Source organism: Amphibalanus amphitrite, unplaced genomic scaffold (assembly GCF_019059575.1).
Source record: "Amphibalanus amphitrite isolate SeventyFive unplaced genomic scaffold, NRLGWU_Aamphi_draft 001072F_arrow, whole genome shotgun sequence".
NCBI lineage: Eukaryota > Metazoa > Arthropoda > Thecostraca > Balanomorpha > Balanidae > Amphibalanus > Amphibalanus amphitrite.
The window spans coordinates 22,222-43,442 of NW_024882566.1; the positions used below are offsets into that span (position 1 = coordinate 22,222).

General features: G+C 47.5%; 2 protein-coding genes across 2 annotated transcripts; one reads left to right on the forward strand and one right to left on the reverse strand.

Annotated features, from left to right (window-relative positions):
- Nucleotides 1-7,247: 7,247 nt before the first annotated feature.
- Nucleotides 7,248-11,860, forward strand: LOC122369784 (zinc metalloproteinase nas-39-like). The gene is made up of 6 exons (XM_043344790.1): nucleotides 7,248-7,277; nucleotides 7,589-7,933; nucleotides 9,035-9,233; nucleotides 9,909-10,075; nucleotides 10,429-10,633; nucleotides 11,095-11,860. Exons 3-6 carry the CDS (start codon nucleotides 9,130-9,132, stop codon nucleotides 11,282-11,284), a joined length of 666 nt encoding a protein of 221 aa, XP_043200725.1. The 5' UTR covers nucleotides 7,248-7,277; nucleotides 7,589-7,933; nucleotides 9,035-9,129; the 3' UTR covers nucleotides 11,285-11,860.
- A 3,047-nt stretch (nucleotides 11,861-14,907) lies between these two features.
- Nucleotides 14,908-17,785, reverse strand: LOC122369781 (heat shock 70 kDa protein II-like). Its single transcript, XM_043344786.1, has one exon. It carries the CDS (start codon nucleotides 17,399-17,401, stop codon nucleotides 15,515-15,517), a length of 1,887 nt encoding a protein of 628 aa, XP_043200721.1. The 5' UTR covers nucleotides 17,402-17,785; the 3' UTR covers nucleotides 14,908-15,514.
- Between the last annotated feature and the right edge of the window lie 3,436 nt (nucleotides 17,786-21,221).

The window sequence follows — 21,221 nt, forward strand, 5'->3', positions numbered from 1 at the left end:
AGGGTGCCGTGCACAAGTCAGTTGGGACCCATTTTGCACGTGCGCACGTGCAGGGTGCCGCTCCTAGATCTCGAGAACGGCTGGGCCGATTGTGCTCAAATTTGGCACATCGCTAGAAACCGGTCAGTAGGGTGCCGTGCACAAGTCAGTTGGAGGTACCCCCTCGAAATTTCGCACGTGCAAGACTCACCCCCTCGCTCGCTCCGTTAGTCGCCCCAAAAGGCGCTATACTGGTTTTATTATTACCACAAACGTCACTTCCTCAGCTGTTATTTTCACAGTTACAGTGATAACAGCAATATTGTGACCTATTGAACTACGACACATATTTTAAATACCTATGTTAAAACCAAGTTCTATCTAAGGACAGGACATTCGTCTTTCAAGATATAGTTAACTGAAATGATAATTACGGAGCGAGCGAAGCGAGCGGAGTCTTACGTAGAATAACGGAAATTTCTGAGTATGAGCGGCCGGCCGGCCGGCCGTGCGGACGCTTTTGCGAGGCTTATATCTCAGCAACCACTTGACCGATTTACATGCGGTAATTTTTGTAGGGTAGCTTCATTCCTTCTACCAAGTATTGGACTATTCCCGATGCATGTGGGTGACCCCTTATGCACGTGCCACGTGCAAAACGAAGAGGTGTCAGTTTTGTAATTGTTGCAATATCTCGGTAACTACTTGGCCGATTGCGCTGAAAGTTGGCATGTAGGTAGGCACCCACTAGGCACTGCATATCCATGTGCCAGAGTTGGGGTGCTGCTGCACGTGCGCACGTGCAGGGGTCGTTTCCAGATCTCGAGAACGGCTGGACCGATGGCGCTCAAATTTGGTACACGGTTAGGGACCAGTTAGTAGGGTGCCGTGCGCAAGTCAGTTGGGACCCATTTTGCACGTGCGCACGTGCAGGGTGCCGCTCCCAGATCTCGAGAACGGCTGGGCCGATTGTGCTCAAATTTGGCACATCGCTAGAAACCGGTCAGTAGGGTGCCGTGCACAAGTCAGTTGGAGGTACCTCCTCGAAATTTCGCACGTGCAAGACTCACCCCCTCGCTCGCTCCGTTAGTCGCCCCAAAAGGCGCTATACTGGTCATAGGTATGCCTACTAGTCAATACTGACTTAGAAGAAAAACATTCAGCTTTTATACATACATTTCTGTCTATTTGGGCTTACACAACTAATACAAGCTTTATAACGGTTATCGCCTAAATGGCAAAACCGAAAAAGCAAAAACCGGTACATCATCGAGTTCACTTCATGTTCCTCAATGTCTACAGAAACTGGTGGAAGAAATTAACCCTCGCCGGCCGAGGGGGGGGGCGGGTGCCGCCCCCCCATAGGGTTTTTTCGCGATAGCTCCGAACACGCTGGCGATAGAGCTGAAACTTGGCATACCTGACCTTTGATACAAGCCGCATCTTTTGACACCAACCGCATTTTTGGGTCAGGTCAGGTCACTGACCTATGATGTCATAAGTGAACCTCTGCACGGTCTTCAGATGTCGCAACTTCGCAACGCCCTCACTGCCAGAGGAGATGTCACAGGGAAATGAAGCTTGCAGGAACTAGTATCCATTATGAGTCCCACAACTTGTATATCTCGGATTTTTCCTAAAGGTCATATGAGGTCAGGTCATTTTCGTGACCTCACCATTATAAGTCAATGGGGAAAAATGAAAACAGCTATTATGGCGCCGGGAACGATCTCCAACTATCTCAAGCACACAGAATCGTGATTTTATGCACTCCTTGCAAGGTTAGATGCGTCACTTTTGCAATGTTGACCTTGCGTGACGTCATTAATGACGTCATCAAGGTCATATTAGTTTTTCGTCAATAACTCTTGATCAAATTGAGCTAGCGAGTCGGGAAAGCCACCAATGGACTCAGGAAGATCTGCCGAATCGAATGATATGCGACATGACCCCTTTCGACCAACGTCGTGACCTGGGGGTGCTGACCTGACCTTGACCTGAGGTCAACACTCCAAGTTGACCTGACCCGGACAAAAAGTATATCATTCGACGCGCCTGAGCGAGACGAACACGATGCTGCCAAAATCGGCGCTCTGCGGCCGTTTTTTGCGAAGTTATTCACCAAAAACTGAACCGTACCTTGGGGCACTTGACCTGACCTCAGAGGTCACCGGTTGACCTGGGACCTTAAAATCGGGTACCAATCTCTGCGTCTCGTAACGGCGCACACGCTCGTTTTTTCCGCGACGCGCTAGCTCCACCAGGGGCGAAACGGCGAGGGGGGGGGTCGTACCCGCCCCCCCCCTCGGTATGTAGAAAACCAATAGGTCCGGCGAGGGTTAAAGAATTTAGATATAGATTTTCAGTTATAAATGCATGGTCAATAGAGTGGGAAAGTGCGCTTTCTTTGCCTTTTTGTAGTCACGTGTTACCTGCTGGCGACCCAACATCCGCACCACATAAGTCTGCAGAAGGCATGGCGAGAACTTCTACTGGTTATCGTGCGGTCACAAAAGGCTAGTCGTTACCACCTGGGGCGTATTTAGTATACCCAATGTGCCAGCACAATACATATTCCACAGCATGACCTTGGCCGCTCAAACTATGCAGACGTCATTTAGCTACAGTCGATAGCAAACACATCACACGCAAAACAACAGTAACTAGCCACATGACTAGTAAATGACTTTTCATCACATACCAGCAGCATACCTTTCACCCCTACACACCAGCCGTGTGAGTCGACAGTATACCCACTCAGTTTCTTGATCCCCCTGGTTACCTAGCCAGTCCTTCCCCATGGAAACGGCGCCCCAACTGACCGAGGCTGTGGGGTCAGCCCCCATCGCACAGCACACCACGGCAGTACACCTCGGCCGAGTCCCGACACCGCGGCTCGGCGCCGGGCGCTCACCATGGGGGGTGCTTCGCGAAGATTATCTTCTTGTCCAGCGCCACTGCTCTTGCTGTTGCTGGCTAACATCGCTCACCTGACCTCTGGGAGGCTGCCCGAGGGCATGTACGTGGTCAGGTCGGCCCCGTTCCTGTTCAAGAGTGAGGGCTTGCTGACAGAGCCAGCTGCGGTTCTTAGGAGCACCACCAAGGCCACTGAATGTGAGTTGGGGGAGGATGATCGGAGTCTACAGCTGCCGACGGCGTAATACCTATATCTGAAGCGGTATATGTCTCGATATGTCAAAGAGTCCATTTACCCCGTTAACATAAGCGTTAAAAGTAGCATGAAAACATGCATATCATTACCAGCATAAAAACAAAATCGAGAAACATAATCAAATCTATTGGATACATTTTTCTATAGGTAATGGTTACCACTAGCGTTATAAAAGCAGTGGCGCGGGAACCGGGGGGGGGGGGGCTAGGGGGCTGAGCCCCCCCCCCCCAGCTTTTCGGCTGGGGGGGGCTTGTAATGTATTTGAGCCCCCCCCCCCAGCTGGAGGAATCGAAATCGGAAATCTACCAAAATAATTTCATAGATTCATACAATAGGCGTGGGAACCGGGGGAGGGGGTAGTGGGGGAAGCTTGCCCCACAACTCTGCGGCCGTGGGGGCGGTGCCCCACAACGTTTCATGAGGCCAGGAACCGTTGGGCAGCTTGTCCTCCCCAAATTAGGGGTTGTGGGTCACAAAGGAAGAAAGCATGTAAGTGAAAAATCCACCTATTTCACTGGCTCGGCAACTCATTTGGCAGATAAAAACCTTTACCCCAGGTTGCCAAAAAGGTAGTTTCTTCCCTCAGCTGAGACGGAATACCTCACTTTTTGAAAATATTTTCGTTTTTTTTTTGTTGTTGTTGAAAAGGCCAAGGTCTGAAAAATAAGTGGCCTAAAACCGGTGAGAAAACTAGCTTTGGGGGTACCCTAGCCCGGCAGTTGCTGGGGTATTTCGCCACCCACCGTTTGCTGGGGGGGGGGGGGCGTTAAACGCCCCCAGCCGATAACTCGAGAACCAATAGGCGCAGCGAAACGCACGAGGCGGCAAACGAAAGAGCGCGACGAGACGCTTCAGATGAGTACTTTAAAGTTGAATTTTGAGGTCACAGGTCGGGTCAAGGTCAGGTCAAACACCTGAAATCGGGCTTTCAGTAGCATGGACTTCAGGACTTCGCAATGAGCGCCTCTCGTCATAAACTCTGTCCAAACGGTGCACAATCCATCATATAAGGCCTACAAGAGTGTCAGCTCCATGTAGGGGTCAGTCAAGCATAGGTCAGGGTCAAGGTCAGGTCAACCGGGTAGGCACATATCCCCGAAAATCAAAACTGATATTCGCAGCCTGTGACGCATGTTTTATAGGTAATTTGGGGCGTAAAACACGATGGTGACATTCATTTTATCATATGTGTACGTGTTTGGCTCAAAAAGTTCAATTTAAGAAATGCATGTATCATGGTCGTGAAGTAGTCACGAAAAATTGCCAAGATTCAGTTCAAGATTATGGAAAATGCGGAACGATAATCAATAATCGAAGATAGCCATTTGATTGATCATGGTATTGGCAGTCTAATGGCGTTTACGGCATGTCTGTATGTCTATTCTGTGATTTTATATGATTTTTTGAACATATGCCGTTTTTGGTCGAAAACTCAGAAATCATGACGTCACTAAAACCTCGATATCTCAAAAATTTTCCGACCGATTTTTTTGAAACTTTGTCACAATAAACTTCAATCAATTCCCTACAGGTACCCAAAATTTGGCGCGCCTGCGGCGCGCCGTTTTATGCTATGGCCCGGCGAAAAAAGTGGGGGCGTTTAACGCCCCCCCCAGCAACTCGCGGGCTAGGTTGATTTCTATGATGGTTCAGCCCCCCCAGTCTGGAAGAAGTTCCCGCGCCACTGTATAAAAGTCTTAACGCCACCCACCACCACGCAAGAACACAGGACAAGATTCAAAATATTATCGAGGCCAGTATGCCAGAAACAGTTTAGGATAACTTTTTTTCTAATACTCAAAACGATTATCAATCGGCTTTAGCTAAGATAAAGTATTTGCCTGTAAGTTGAAAATAATTTCATCAGGATGAAATTCGAGGACAGTTTTTAGTTTCAAGAAGACATTTTGGGGAGTTCATATTCTTGCGGCATCCAACACTGGATCTTTTCTGGATCAGATATCTGAGCTTTCACAGGATAGGATATCCGATATCCGTAGGCGATCAATGCTATGCTTCTATGGTCAGTTCAGGACAATGCTCGCTAGGACTGTGATGTTTTTTGTCCATCTTATGGTCACATTAGCATTACATTTCAGGCATTGTCATAAAGGTATTCATTTGTCAATTTTCCAACAACACATTGAATCGCCAAGTCGATACTGGTGCCCCTATTGTATGTTCCTAAGCGAACGAAATTGATGGTCATTCTTTTCAGAATCATGCATTGCATAAATTCGCGCCTTTCCTGGACAGAATTATGAAACAAGTGATTTTCGACATTTACCTGGCTTCTGTCAGTGAACAGTACGATGCATGACTTGGAAAATTGAGAATCGCGAGAAATAATGCGTTTATCTACACAAAAAATACACCTCTGCAAAAAAGACGTGATCGAACGAACGGAACACAGGTTCTGGCCGAATGATATAAAAAATGTCACGGCTGTCTCGCTACAGTAATGAACAAAACCAAGCAGCAAGTACAGGCTAGCGCGACTTGGTAAACCCAGCATAACGATATTCTCTCACGCACGGTCATACGCCACACGAGGTAGGTACCAGGCATATTTATGATTCATGTCAAGGAAGGCATTCCTTATGACCAGGACCGGCACGATTAAAGCAAAAAGGTCACTAGGTAAGCTAGCCACTGCCAACCGCTTTTCCAAAGAGCCCACTGACATGAACCAAAGTTGGCGAAAGGTAACCACAGACCCGCACCGCGGGTCACTTGCGAGTGTACCCGCGATTAGTGTACAAATAGTGTAGTTACCGATGGATATGATTCCTAATAACTAAATAATTTCTCTAATAATAACTAATAAATCTCGTAGTCTCGTAAATTGAGTTTGGCTCCTTGCGAAGTGGTATTTCGTATAGCCTGGCCAAACTGTGCTGTATGAACTGCGCCGATTCAGCAATACATTATGTATACCTCTCGTCAGGCCTTGCTTGGCCTATTTCAAACACGCGGACGGCCGGAGGGAGGAGGGGGGGGGGGGTACGACTACGACCCCATGGCGCTTGGCTCCTACATATGGCACTTAGAAACACCAAAGCGTTACAGGTTTTTTTAAGTTATCTACAACAAGCGTCGGGGTTGCATCAACCCCCTCCCCCTGGCCGGGCGAGGGATTGCTATTGACCTGACCTGACCTGACACTTCACAGGCGAGTGTATGTCGTCCTGCCTGATCCGAGATGACTGTCTAAGCTTCAGTTTCGACACAGTTTCGGGCGACTGTAAGCTGCACGCTATCAGAGGAAGTGGTCCAAGGACCTCACACAACTCCAGCGTGATCTACCGCTTCCGCAGCGGCATCGGTGGGTCTGCTGGGGTCTGGTGGGGTCTGTTGGGGCATCGGTGGGAGCTGATCTGGTCTGACTGGTCTGTGTTGGGCCGATCTAATTGGTCTGATTTGGCTGAGTCTAGGCTGGGTTACAATGGTCTGGTCTGGTCTGGTCTGCTTAGGTCTCTGTGTGGGTCTGAATCTGCATGTGTGCGTATGTATGTCATTCTGTTCGTTGGTCTGTCGGTCTCTTTCATCACTGTCGTTCTCTTAAAGCATTTATTTGAGGAAATGACTATATAGCTGTTGTACCTACAACCACTCAAGCTTTCCAAAAAAAAAAACTGTTATCTCTTCGATGGATCAATATCGTAACGCTTGACCTCAGCCCCACTGAATACGTAGGTATTTATGTCAGTGTCTGGCGGCATGTTTATGTCGTGACTATGTCTTATCAATGTCTTATCAGGGCCATATCAGTCTCATAAAGTGTCAGTGTCAGCATCGTGTCAGTTCCACGTCATGTGTCAATATCAGTGCCAGTGTCAGTGTCAGTGTCAGTATCATGTCGGTTTAATGTCAAGCGTCAGTGTCAGTAGCTAATCAGGTGCCAGTCTAATGCCAAATCTCCGTGTCACTTGTCAGTGTTATGCCAGTTTATGTCAGTGTCATGACATTTTCCGACAGCTAACCTAGGAGACTGGTGCACGTCTGACTCCGAGTGTCAGTTCACAAATGGGGTAGCCTCATGCAGTCGAGGCACGTGCGTTTGTCCCACTGGAAAACAGCCCATCAGCTGGACAGAGTGTGGTGAGTTAGGGAGGAGTGCAGGGAGGTAGGGGAGAGAGAGAGAGAGAGAGAGAGAGAGAGAGAGAGAGAGAGAGAGAGAGAGAGAGAGAGAGAGAGAGAGAGAGAGAGAGAGAGAGACAAAGACAGAGAGACAGAGAGACAGAGAGACAGAGAGACAGAGAGACAGAGAGACAGAGAGAGAGAGAGAGGGGGGGAGAGTTGCGATGGAAAGACCAGTGTTGGGGCTGAGAGCTGAAAGAAAATAATTAGATTCGGTCATCTGTATTTGTATTTGATATGGTATTTGTATTTGATAGAATATACTTATCAATTTAACACACCGGTCTTTTGCCTCAGGTGACCCACCCACCACCACAACCGTTACCGTGGCGACAACTAGCGAACCAACCAAGCCAACAACTACCGAGGCCACTTCTACCACGGTCGAGACGACCTCGACCACGGTCGAAACGCCCTCGACCACGGTCGAAACGACCTCTACCACCGACCTGCCCACATCGTCTACCGCTGCTCCTCCCTCTACGTCAACTCTGCCTACGACTGTATCGTCTACCACCAGTACCGCCGCTGCGACTGTATCGTCTACCACCAGAACCGCCGCTGCAACTGAATCGTCTACCATCAGTAGCACCACTATCGGCAGCACGACCACCATCATCAGCACCACTACCACCGAAGACCGTGAGTATCTAACGCATGGAGGCATTTAACGGACAACATTCAACTTTTGTATGCAATGATAGAATCACCATTTAACTATCGGCAGAATGCACACAGCACAGTAATAAGTTATCTTGCAGTGACATGGATTGGATGGTTTCATACTTGCATTTTGGATGCTTTTGTAATTTGTGTAAGAGCGAAAATTGATGGGGAAAAAACTTTGAAACGGTCTAAAAATGCAGCAGAAATGATGTTTGCGCGTAACGACAGCTTCGGCGAATAGGAAGGGCACGAAAATTTCGATTGTATTTGTTTATATATTATCTATATAGCGATATGGAATTACTTCGCTGATGCGATCTGGCCACTGGCGGATCCAGCCGTTTTCGAAGGAAGGGGCCAGCCCAAAGCCGGCCCAAAGTCCAGGTTCTAATGTTATCATTGACAAGATTGCCCGCTTTTGATATACTTGGACTATTTGGGATCGTAAATGAGGATTTCTTGACTTATCTTACATGCATGTCGTCATTTTTTATGAATCGCGGTCCAGAGGAGATTTTAAAGGGGCGAATTCGATTTGGAAAGGGGAACAAATCATGTTTTGGCCACCCCTAGCTCTGATTTTGGCTCGGTTACCCCCCCCCCCCCCCCCGTTGGATCCACAAGTTCATCTGGCCCTGCATGGCATTGATGTAAAAATATAGGCCATCGACAGCTTCCATCATGACGTTACCGCTTTTTCCTTAAAGTTATGTATTTATATTAGAGATGTCAATGGGATACCAAGTATTTGGTATACCGATTACCGATACCAAACCGATACCAACTTGGTATTTGGTATTTCAAACCTAACAATTTTGGTATTTTGTTGGTATTGTGAGGACTTGGTAGCGTATTCAACATTAGAAATTCGGTAAAAAATGGTATTTCTCCTGAATTCGCGAGTTGGTTCGGTTTTGGTATTTTTTCAAGGGTTCAGTTGGTATTTGGTTTGGCATCGGTTTCCAAATTACCTGTGATTGACATCACTGATTTATATCTCACTCTGCGCGACCGCGGGGCCCGGGCTCACTTCATAGGCACCATTTCAGTGAAAATATTCAATATTCTCTCTCACAGCGTGCAGCGGAGCCACCCAGATCGAAGGCATTGAGGGGACTATTCTATCCCCCAACTACCCCGACGATTACGGAAACGATGTGGACATCATCTGGATGATTATGGCGGAGCCGGGACAGACCATCCGAATCAACATAAACGATTTCTCGCTGGAGGAAGACGATCAGAACTGCACCCGATACGATTTTCTCGAGTTCAGGTAAGCACAAAGGGATCAACTTTTTGACTAGAGTATCCGACTTTACATTCTTCATTCAACAATGCCAAAGTGCCTTAGTGCAATGGAACCAGCATCGTGTATTTTAGCGCAATCAAAGAAGGACATAAGCAGTGGTAATAGGAGCTTTTATGTGTGTTTTTTTTTTAGAGTAGGAAAATACAGCGCTTCATAAGATTGGAGCCTGGTTCTGATAGAGGGGGAGGAGACAAGCCTGCCATATTTTTACAGGTTCCGGGAACCGCAGAGGTGTTCCACTTTTCGCTTGATGGTTTAGGATGCCGCCCCGCTGCATTCCACCGCAGTGGAAGGTGACGCCTCGGCGCATCACATAACCCCATCATATGTACTCACTCTTGGTGCATGATTTGACCTCATCCCCCTACTATGGTCTGGCAAACCTAAGAAAGAACGGAGTTAAAGCGCCTGAATCACTTTGCACGTGTTTTGATCACTTGAAATGTATGGCTCGGAGAAATTTGTGTGAAAAGTTGTGAGAGAAAATACGCTCTCACAATATAAATGCACATGCATCAGTGACCGCAGCACTTTAAATCCATTCTTTCTTAGGTTTGCCAGACTATACAGCCCGTTACGTTTCTATAACAACCCGTTACTTTTCCACAACCCAATTCGATCCGCTGTGTCTTTCGTCAGAGACGGCGATTCTGTCGACGCACCGTCCCTCGGCGGAAAGTTTTGCGGCTCCAACTACCCGAAGCGGGTGGGGCCGAGCACCAGCAACGTAATGACCGTGGTGTTTCACACGGACATTGGTAGAGTGGCTCGCGGCTTCAACCTCACGTGGAAGCTATGTGGAGCCGGTGAGGGCTATACGCGAGACAACTCATGAGGAATGTCACGTGCATGAGATGCATAATTTGGGAGAATTGCCATTCGGTTGCATGGTCGTTTTATGATCAACTTAAAGCGACTTTTAGCAAATCGTGAGGAAAAGAATGAATAAAACCTGCTATTCAACTTCTTTGGCATTTCTATAGGTTGAGCTGTGATAAAAGCTATGTCGTTCAGCGACTGCAAATAAAATCTTCAGATTCTTTATAAGCTCAGACGGTTATAATCTAAGAAAATCCATTATACTAGACCGCTAACGGTCCCACCATTTCATTCATTCATATTTCAATGCCCATAAAGTGCCCCTTTCTTCCACCACCAGGTGACCAGCTAGGTTCGTGCGACGCTTCAACCAACTTCAGCGGCACGCTGCAGTCGGTCAACTACCCAGCCGAGTACCCCAGCGGCCGGGACACCTTCTGGCACTTCGTGGCCACCCACCCGACACGCAGGTTCAGCATCACCTTCACAGACTTCGAGCTCGAGAGTAGCTACGGCACGTGTAGCTACGACACTCTGAAAATCTCGTGAGTAGTGAATGGGGAGGGGCTGTGCCCTGCCATTTTCTATTCGCTTTAAGTAATCAGACTGGTAAAATTGAGCTAAACGTCTCGCTCTTCGATGCCAAGATTGAATAATGTGAGTAAACTTCCTAAAAAACGAAAATCTGAGGAGTAAGGAATGTAGATAACGTTACTCAGCATAGACTGCGATTTAAGTTCGATGATGGTGTGAACTAGATAAATAAATACCCCATTTCACGCTCTGTGACTTCCAACTCAAAACCCATTAAAACCAAATGCTTTTTCGCTGACCCGAATGCCATTTTCCGCTGACCTGTCATTTTCCACTGACATGACTGTCATTTTTCGCTGAATTGACCCGCCATTTCCCGCTGGGTTGACTGCTATTTCTCGCTAAACTAGCCACCCCCTCCCGCTGAACTATTCACCCCTCTCGCTAAACTAACCGTCCCTTCTCTCTCCAGGGATCCGAGCGGGATCGAGGAGGGCCCTTTCTGCGGAGACACGATGCCAGCTCCCTTTGGGCCCACAGCCGGCTCACAGCTGACGGTCAACCTTTATACGGATAGCTCGTCTCAGTTCCGTGGCTTCTCGGCCGATTGGACCGGCACGTGCAATACAGGCACCTCCAGCTCCTCCACAGAGGAGATGTAGACGATGATGTACCGAGAGGTGGAGAGAAAGACGAAAGAAATATGTAGTAGTAGGAGAGCGGAGAAGAGAAGCAATGGAAGATAAGAGATGACGACGAAAGGAAAAGAATGCAAGTGAGGTGAAAGGAGAAGACGTGAGAACGAGACAAGGTGAATGTGAGTGAGTGAGCGAGTTGAGTGAATGGATGAGAGGAAGAGAGAGAGAGAGAGAGAGAGAGAGAGAGAGAGAGAGAGAGAGAGAGAGAGAGAGAGAGAGAGAGAGAGAGAGAGAGGAGGCGAGAGTGAGACTGAGTAGGTGGGTGAGTGAGTGAGTGAGTGAGTGAGTGAGTGGGTGAGTGAGTGAGTGAGTGAGAGGTGGGTGAGTTAGTGAGTGAGTTAGTGAGTAAGTGAGTGAGTGAGTGAGTGAGTGAGTGAGAGAGAGAGAGAGAGAGAGAGAGAGAGAGAGAGAGAGAGAGAGAGAGAGAGAGAGAGAGAGAGAGAGAGGAGAGACGGAGAGAGAAAAGACAGGGGAGAGTGGAGCACCATCGGAGATAAGGTGCAGAGGAGGCTAGTATAATCAGAACACCAAGAGCTGGCGTCAGGCGTAATGAGACCCCGGTGGGTGTCATCGATAAGTGAACAGAGCGCAAAAGACTACAAGCAATAAGTCGACGCAAGAAATTAATAGTTTAGCAATTTTCAATGTTGACGTATCCTCCCGAGCGTCCGTGATATTCGCAGCTTGATGTGACTGTATCCTGATCATGCTCCCGAAACCTAGTGATTAAGTACCTAACAACTATTTTAGGATATGACCTAAACGGGTTAATTTTAGCTGGCCGATTTCGTCTCCCTGTTCACGGTTTTACTGAATTTATTTTCCCTAACGCATTGCTTAGGCAGAGATCGCAAATTAATTAAAATCGTAAGGAAAGCTAGTCGTTGCTAAGCGACTGACAATCATTTGACGCGAACCCAGTTCCCTTATGCCTGAAACAGACTCTTTCCGCAGTCAGGAACTTGCATGCGAGAGCCTATTCAAATACATGGAAGCACGCTCGCATCAATCGCATGCACCTCCCGCAAGCGATTGATGCGAGAAGAATTACAATGTATTTGAATAGGCTCTCGCATGCGATTTCCTGAACGCGGAAAGAGTCTGTTTCAGCCTTTAAAGTCACATTCAGTTTTCATGTGCGTACTTTTAGTGTCGGAAATGATGATTGATTGAGTGTTGCGCAAGCTAGAGGCGATGAATGTCACTTTTAGCATGGCCTACTCGCAGATCATCAGTTGTTTCCAGAATTTGGTTGGCTTGGGCTAAGCAGTAAGGGCTATTAAGGTTTCCAGATGCTGTTGATTCTATGAATTTATAGATAATAACAGGAGGGTGATTCATATAATGCTTGGAATTCAAACATTGTTTGAACTTTGAAATACACAGTATGCACGAAATAATTTTTTATCCTGATGGGGACAACAGAGAAGGCCATCTAAAAACCTACCCTTATAAATTTCGGATGCACATTTAACGTCTCCTGTCGCATTTCTTTTTAGCTAGTGACACTTCCTGGAAAGGGCTACTCGACAGCTGAGTTCAAAAAGCCACCCTTACACACCTCATTAACGTTAGCAAAAGAGTCTCCTCGAGTAACTGCTTACTTTGGCACACTCTAGCCAACGGGCTTTGTTTAACCGAAGGGTTGTATGAACTAGGTCCAGTTCATATAGAAAAGCCAGTCGGCAAGTTTCACTTTGTCAAAGTGCCACTTATCAAAGGGACACTATTGGGAACATTGGTGTAGGTGTGTAAGGGTAGCTATATGAACCCATCTGTGGGTCGCCCTTTCCAATAAGTGTCACTTATCAGCAAATGGGCTCTAGATGAACTGGGCCCTGAGCCCAGAAGTGCACGGAGTCATTTTGGACGGTGTATAGCGCCATCTACTCGATCAAACACGGCCGGCGTTACCTACGCGTAAGAGGGCGCTATTAGCCCAAAACTGATCTCACAAGCTCCTCTGACCGCTACGGTTAGTGTCGAAAATAAAGTTTTTGATGTCATTTTCCTCCAAATGATAGGTGCAATCCGATATATAGGTTATGTGGTCGAGCATTCCCAAAATTAATAGAGTAAAATTGTGGTCCCTTTTCTACACCCTGTCAAGTGTGAGGAAACTGCATGAGCGAATCACGGTGCCAGTTGGTGGAGTAGGTATTTGCCATCCCTTGAGTCATCTCTTATCATAGCCTGTAATAATGTGTCATCCACGCACATTTCAAGTCACTAGAACGGTATATTTCCTGCCTGACTTGTCCACGGAGGTGGCAGATTGTCACTGTTCTTTATATGACGCATAAATATTTTGAGACATGACGTCACACGCACCCGGACGACATACGATATCGAGGCAGAGTCGTTCGGTCACCGAGCTATGTGACCACAAGTAGGGGAGAGTGGGGCAAAGCGGCCACCCTAACGCTTCTCACGATGCCAACGCTTGATTTTTAAACTTGGAAAGATTCTTTCTATACCAATGTGATCCCTATTAAGTTGCCTTTTATTTCAACTGCGTTTTATTTCCAAAGGCGTTCACATATGAAAGATATTGACAAAACTTTAAACCTATGCATATTGGCCACTTTGCCCCATACACTGGGGCAAAGCGGCCACCGGCGTCTTCTCAAGTACTGATATGAGAAACAAAATAGCTGCCTCGTGTACGACTAGGGTATTTGATGGTGACAAGGTTAAGCGAGGATGGATGTTTACTTTATCATCTTCCACCTGTAGGTAAACAAAGAAAGGATTTTCATGAAAATAAACATTTAATTCCATTATTTGGTAAATCATGCAGATGAAAAGTGACCAAGATGAATGCATGACGACACATTTGAATATAAATAATGTTTTTTATCCAGATGGAAGCAACTTATGGCCAATTGGGGGGTGGCCACTTTGCCCCGGCCACTTTGCCCCGCGCATACCGTCCGAGACAAAAATATTCCAGCTTAGCTATTAGTGGGGTAAAAAAACATTAAAATTGGTAGAATACATGTACGATAACCATGCAATGCATGGACAAGAACGCTTATAAAAATTCCAAACGGTTATGGAATAACATAACATTTAAAAATTGTAAATATAGTTAGTAACCTGGCAAGAAATGCTTTTCCGTGTTTCACAGAACAATGGTGATGGGCCTGAAACCCCGGTCTGGCTCATTCGAATGACCGTGAAGAGAAGTATAATTGGAAACCATAAATTGGAACTGACGCCAGCTATGAAGGGCTAAAACGATGGGTGGCCGCTTTGCCCCGGGTGGCCGCTTTGCCCCACTCTCCCCTAGACCTGAAAGTCGAGCACCAATAGGTTTCTATCGTGGGGAGCCACAAGCTTGTTGTTTCCCTTAAACCTCGCGATAAATGAAGAACGAACCACGACTATGGAGGTCGCGTCCGATCTTATTATGTGCCGGCGAAGGATGCAGAATGACAAGATTCGGCGAGTGAAAACACGTTAGTAAAAAGGGGGTTACAATACTAATCCGTTACTTTACCAAATCGCCTGGGGGCTGGGCGACGATCGAAAAGTACCTCGCCTACACAGCCCGGCTTTTATACCATTTCCGCTGCTCACATACGTTTGATTTTCCACAAAGCATTTATTTACAGCAAAACGTCAATTTTTCGTTCAAGTTCGCAATAATGTGATGATTTAACTCAGTTTGCTAAAAGGTATATGCACAAGTATCTTATTAGACAGGAGAAAGTACACACACACACACAAGCTCACCTTACCCTGATGCTTACGTTGGTCCCAAACACATCAAATCCATTTAGTTTTGCAAGACGTAAGCACTAAGCATTACAGCAATTCAATTTGTTTGTTTCATCTAGCATCCCAACTACGCGGTAGACATCGTGGCACAAGGCGAGCCTGATCGACCTCATCACCTGAGTCTCTAGGTCAATCCGATTCGGGCACCACTGCACCGCAGCTGTCCAGCCGCGCATCTCCAGAACGACGAGCATGCGTGTCCAAGCCGTCAAACTCCTGGCTCACCCTCGCCGCGACCATCGTCGCACATCTTCATTCACATTTCGCACCTTCATCGTCAGGATTCGTTTCGCCCCCTGACTTCCTGACTTCCTTCGTTTCGTCTGCTGACTTTTTGAGTTCCTTGCCTTCCTGGGAAAAGTCCGCAGCGTTGGGACGTCAGTACGCCGAGGCCCGAGGATTGACCATCCTTTAGTGCATGGAGCCGGCACTGGGGGTGTACTGACGACTCCCGTCTCCACTATTGAGTTTCTGCAGCAAGGGTGACAGTTTCTCCTTGGTGGACTGCAGCCAGTACGTCAGTTCATCGAGTTCGGCCAGCCTGTTTTTCTCCAGCCACTCCAAAACCTCGTTGCAAATGCTACGTGCCGTCTTCTTGTCTTCCTCTGAGGCGTCATCCCCTGCTTGGTCCACCGTACGGAGGCCCATGATCACATAGCCTTCCAGCTCATTCCGGACGTTGACACGTTTCCGCAAGGCGTCATCCTCTTCACGAAATTGTTCCGCTTCTTTCATCATTCTGTCGACTTCCGCTGCGCTGAGCCGTCCGTTACTCTCGGCGATTGTGATGTGCATCACATTGTCACTCTTCTTGGTGTCGACGGCGCTGACGCGGAGGATGCCATCAGCATTCACATCAAACGTCACCTTGATACCAGGTTCGCCACGTGGTCTCTCCACGAGTCCACTGATCAAGAACTCACCGATGACGTTGTTGTCAGAGGTCATCACTCGTTCGCCTTCTAGTACCTTGACTTGGGCTGATGTCTGATTGTCACTGCCAAATGAAAACTGCTCGCTGCGGCACGCGGGAATTTCAGTGTTGCGCTCTAGCATCTTCATCATGGAAAATCCATTGACTTCTATGCCAAGGGACAGGGGAATGACGTCTTGGAGGGTTACGCTGCCAATCAAATCCAACTTGCTCGCGTCGTTTCCAAGAATGGCCCCCTGAAGTGCTGCGCCACACGCCACAGCCTCGTCCGGGTTGATGTCCTTGCTCACCCGTTTTCCGTCAAAGAAGTCCTCCAGCAGCTGCTGCACTTTCGGTATGCGTGTTGAGCCACCAACCATGACTACGTCATCGATGGAGGATTTCTTCAGCGTCGCGTCACTCAGCGCTTGTTCCACAGAGTCTAACGTTCGGCGAAATAGTTCACCGCACATCTTCTCGAAGCGGGACCTGGAGATTGAACAGCTGAAGTGGATGCCTCGGTAAAGTGAGTCGATGTCGACGCGTGCTTGCGAGGAGCTGGACAGGGTTCGCTTTGCCTGTTCAGAGGCAGCCTTCAACTTCCGCATCGCTCGACGACTTTCCGTGAGGTCTTTCTTGTGCTGCTTCTTGAACTCATCTGCAAAGTACTTCACCAGCCTGTTGTCGAAGTCCTGGCCACCGAGGTGAGTTTCACCGGCAGTGGACAGAACTTGAAACCTGGGTCCGCTGGAGATCTTTAAAATGGACACGTCGAACGTCCCTCCTCCAAGGTCGAACACCAAAATCGTTTTCTCGCCGTTAAGGTTTTTGTCGAGGCCGTAAGCGAGCGCGGCTGCCGTCGGCTCGTTGATGATGCGCTTGATTTTCAGTCCGGCGATCTTACCGGCATCCATGGTGGCCGATCGCTGGCGGTTGTTGAAGTAGGCCGGAACAGTGACCACGGCATCGGTGATCGGTTCACCCAGGTAAGCCTCGGCCGTCTCCTTCATTTTCCCGAGTATCATCGAGCTAATCTCCTCGGGCGAGAACTGACGTCGCTCACCCTTGTACTCCACCTTGATGGCAGGGTTTCCGCGATCGTTGACGACAGCGAACGGCCAGTTCTTCATCTCCTCCTGCACTGTCGGGTCCGAAAATGGGCGACCCATCATTCGCTTCACGTCAAACACAGTGTTTTCGGGGTTTCGCACCGCCTGACTGACAGCAACCTCTCCGATGATTCTCTCGGTGTCCGTGAACGCCACACAGCTCGGTGTGGTCAGAGCTCCTTCGTCGTTGGCAATTATCTCCACCTTGCCGTGCTGAAACACCGCCACACACGAGTAGGTGGTGCCCAGGTCAATGCCGATTGTGGGTGATGTCATTTTTGTCACGTTTGGCCGAAAACGCGATCAGTTCGCAGCTCAGAGACTTAGTTCGTGAGGTAGGTTGTGAAGTCCTCAAGTGCGATTTTAGTCACTGTAAAAACGCTCTTCTTCTTGCTAAGTCTGCTGCCAAATAGACCAACCTCCCGCGCCGGCTTATTCACGGATCATGCTCCTCTTCCAAGGTCTCACCGAACATTGGCAGTGCTCAGCGCTCCAAATGTCTCAGCCTTTTCAATACCAGCTCTCTCCCAGTTCTTGCGGCACCGCGATGTGTTCTCGAGGCCCAGCGTTGCTCTGCGTACCACTCTCACCAGCAGCCAGGGTAGTTCTGGAGCAATGCTGAATCAGTTTTCTGCACTACCCGTTCCCACAAAGACAGTACAAGGCACTAGCTATGAGTCACGCTTGCTGGACGTTGCTATCACCCAGCAGCTTCCTGACCCGATAAGTGAGCCTTGCAGCTGTTGCTGTCTTGTCCCGGACGTTGCGGACTGTATACTCACTCCAGTCCGACTGACGACAAGCCGGCCCCAGCCCGATTGGCGCATTTCCTGCTGTCCGATTGTGCAGCTGAATTCTGAGGGGATGGCCAGAGAGACTCATGAAGCATGTGACTTCTTTGCAAACTGAACAAGAATACTTGCGTTGAAATATAACAATAGTTGGCAATACCAACAAAAGACGCCTGCTGGGGAAGGCAAAATCTCAAGTTTGTGAAGTTGAAGTGTGAACTACTAAAAAACTAGTTGTCTGAAAGGGATGGGTAGATATTGAAGTTTACTTTGAAGACCACTTTTACGCACAATATGCTTTTCATGAAGCTCTGTTCATTATTTGGCACGACAATTTTCCTGCTTACCTTCCGCTGAAACAAGGCCTGTAATAATATGCGAAAGGGTGGCATGATATTACATTCTAGTATAATTTATCTTCTGCATTGGCTAGAGCATGGAGCGGACTACTGCGCAGCGAAATATTGGCATTGTTTCATCGTCGCTGCAATGTAAATTTCTATAGCAGTGAAGCTGAGTGGCCATAAAACACGCTTATGAGCATCGTGTCAACCGAGTCAAATTGATGTGTTTATGCCACCATGACGTCACGCGCAATATTATGAGCGACATATCACCCGTGAAAAGCTGCTGATGCAATAATGCTCAAGTACTCAGGAACAAATGGCTATTTCCGGATCGTTCTTAATGTGGCCATAGAAGTCCTCTATAGCCGTTTTCACGACGGCCATCCGGTACACATTTGGTGCACATCTGGTACAGATTAGGTGCAGATTTGGTCAAATCAGGTTCAGTGTATCTCTTAGCAGCTATCAGCTAGGGTTGCACTAATTGCTTATATGCCTGCTTTGTCATATTATCAGAGAGCATCATCGATTAAAACACTGAAATTAATTCATAAAATAAAATAAAGATATTTGCAGTAAAAGAAATTAGGTGCAGATTTGGTCAAATCAGGTGCATTCGCCGGATAGCCCGTCGTGAAAACGGCTATCATTGATTGGCTGAAATCACTTATGGGCAAAAGGTTGATGAACCCAATGGCAAACAATTGAGCCTCATATTAACACACTATATAGGGGAGACCCGGGAGGTATGGGCCCCCTGGAGGTATGGGCCATCGCAGTTTTGAAGAAGTGTTGCGTGTTTTTACACATTTGACGGCGTTAACTGGTAGCAGCCATTCCATTATACAACCCACGTGATTTTCAAAATCTTCCTCAATCTTCTTTGGCAATGAGCGGTGATAAACCGTTTTTGCCCTCTTCGAGTTAAATACGGTACATACAGAAAATTCATGATAAATTTGAACCAGGCTCGTTTTATGATGTCAGACCATCGCTAACATCAAGTTTAAAGTATGGAAATTATGACTGGATAGACAATTTGAAGCTTTCTAGCAAGATTATGAGCTGAGATGCTACGCACATTCTGGCGTCCTAACCGGGAGGTTCGGGCCACCCACCCCGTTGATCCTACTCGTAAATAAATAAAAACATGTTTTCATTGAATGTCCCAGTCAATAGGTTTTAGTTTTGTCGCGCAAGGTCGAAAATTTAGTTTCAAATTTCATTCGAACATAAAAAATATTATTGATCTTATTTCATGGTGCATGATTGAGTTAACCAAAATACATATGTGCGCAAGTGACCTTCATGAAGTAAGCTGTTGGCCGCTTATGCGGTCCCTGGGCTCTAAGAGAGATCAAGGTAGATAACAGCAACGAGTATTGTTCTCATTATCGAGAAAAGAATATGAAACATGGCGCCGGCCCATACCTCCCGAGCCATGGCCCATACCTCCCGGTGTATTTTGATGGATCGAAAAAGCACATGATGTATTGAAAGTTATTTCGAGACAAAATAGTTGATCCCCGATGCCTAATATCAGGCACACGTTGCAAGCGAAAGGCAATTTCACGTAGTACGTACACAGAGTGAAAAACCGGGTCTAGCCACTGCCCACTGGAGGAAAATTGCCTTTTCACAAAACCGGCCCATACCTCCCGGGTCTCCCCTAAAGAATGTGTAAAAAAGTATGAACAGAGTTTTTCTTTATTCTATTCTACTGCAAGTAACCAATACCTCTACAGTCTACGGCTATACGTTGCTTCCATACCACTACCACCGCTGTTCCTATACCACTGCCTCCTCCAATAACGGCTAAAATAACTAACGTCTTTAACTACCATACTCGACCGCCGTTACCATAGACTATAGAGAAGTCTATGCCGATACCATCAGTGGCGCAGCCAGGATTTCGTTTCGGGGGGTCATCGCCTCCAAAGCGGGCCCCCTAGTGTGCGGGCCCCCCACCCATTTTTCAGAATCTTTCCATATTTCATACGCATTCTGCTGAGCGGGCCCCCTTTACCTGCATGATAACCCTGAGCGAGTTTGAATCGAAAAATTTTGATAGAAGAATAGCTCGGTAATCACCCGGTGTTCAATTTCCACGTGAATTGACCATGACAGAAATATGTTACTATGACGTATGAATTCGTATCTTTCGAGGCCGAAATGTGCCCCTTCCGCAATATGCATAGCATATATGCAAACGGAACTGTTGTCTGCTTCTGTCGGACAAGATTTAGGCAGTCCCACGTGCCTGTCCTAACTCAGTCATCTATTGGCTGCTGTAGTAGATTGTGCTTTATTCTTCTTCATTAGGTACGTGAATTCGCTCACAAGCAGTTTAACCCTCGCCGGCACAGGGGGAGGGGATGATGCAACCTCCCCCCCTAAGGTTTTTCGCGAATAACTCGGGTAAAAATCGGCCGATCGCGACCAAACTTTCAGTACCCTCGCGTTGATCAGTTTTACACCTACCCTAGAAATTTTATGACCCTGACCCAAATGGCCTTTGACCTGTGACCTACTTTCCGAGACCATGTTTGGCCAGAATCGTGATTCGGCGTATGCCGGCTCGCATTAGCCGCGCGTTTGCAGTCTTTTCGTGGTTTCAAGCATTCAAACATGTGAGTTGATGCTGCATTAGGGTGGATGTCAAGGTCACCTGAAGGTCAGGTCAGGTCATTGACCTATGATGACATCGGTACTTTTTTCGAATTATACATGTTTCCAGGCTAGTTTTTGGAGCTGAATCCGAATTTAGCAACCATTTGAACATTTACGAAGTAGTTTTGGTGCCTTCGTAACATGTTACGAAGCTGCCAGAGGCGGCTGGCACGTAGGTACTACGAATACCCGGCAGGACCCCTACTGGTTGACCTGACCTGACCTGACCCGACCTGGCTTAAATGCATAAAGACATCATCTGTGATCAAAACTAACATGATAACTATT